The sequence below is a fragment of the Terrapene carolina genome, unplaced genomic scaffold (assembly GCF_002925995.2).
Source record: "Terrapene carolina triunguis isolate 2854851 unplaced genomic scaffold, T_m_triunguis-2.0 Scaffold16914, whole genome shotgun sequence".
NCBI lineage: Eukaryota > Metazoa > Chordata > Testudines > Emydidae > Terrapene > Terrapene triunguis.
The window spans coordinates 1-363 of NW_020681265.1; the positions used below are offsets into that span (position 1 = coordinate 1).

A 363-nucleotide genomic window follows, 5' to 3' on the forward strand; every position below is an offset into this window, starting at 1 on the left:
GGGGGGGGACACAGGGGTCAGGGCCGCCCCTCCCCTGTGCTCTACCCCGCCCCCAACCCAGCGCACCGCCCCCCCGCAGACCCTACAATAACACCCACAATGTAAACACCCCACCCCCGCCCCGCCAGGCCCTGCCATATCCCCGGTGGCGGGCGGCTGGGTCCCTGTCTCCCCCCGCCCCGGGGGGCCCAGCCCCCCACCCGCGCCCCGGGGGACCCCCCGCTCACCCGGCGGGGGACGAGTCGGCCACGGGGTGCAGCTGCATCGTCAGTTCCCCCAGCTTGGTGAAGGCGGCGCCGGCCGCGGAGAAAATCTCGCCCACCTGCAGGGGAGTCGGGGGGGAAAGCGTCAGGGAGCCCCCCC

At 75.5% G+C, this 363-nt stretch overlaps 1 protein-coding gene across 1 annotated transcript in view; it reads right to left on the minus strand.

Moving 5' to 3' along the window:
* Nucleotides 1-227: 227 nt before the first annotated feature.
* CUNH17orf49 (chromosome unknown C17orf49 homolog) overlaps nt 228-363 on the minus strand; it is a gene marked incomplete at its 3' end in the record, with an annotated part of 888 nt that continues 752 nt past the window's right edge. The window contains exon 4 of the mRNA XM_024221505.2: nt 228-322. Coding sequence (XP_024077273.2) covers nt 228-322 — 95 coding nt within the window. The remainder of the gene's footprint in view (nt 323-363) is intronic.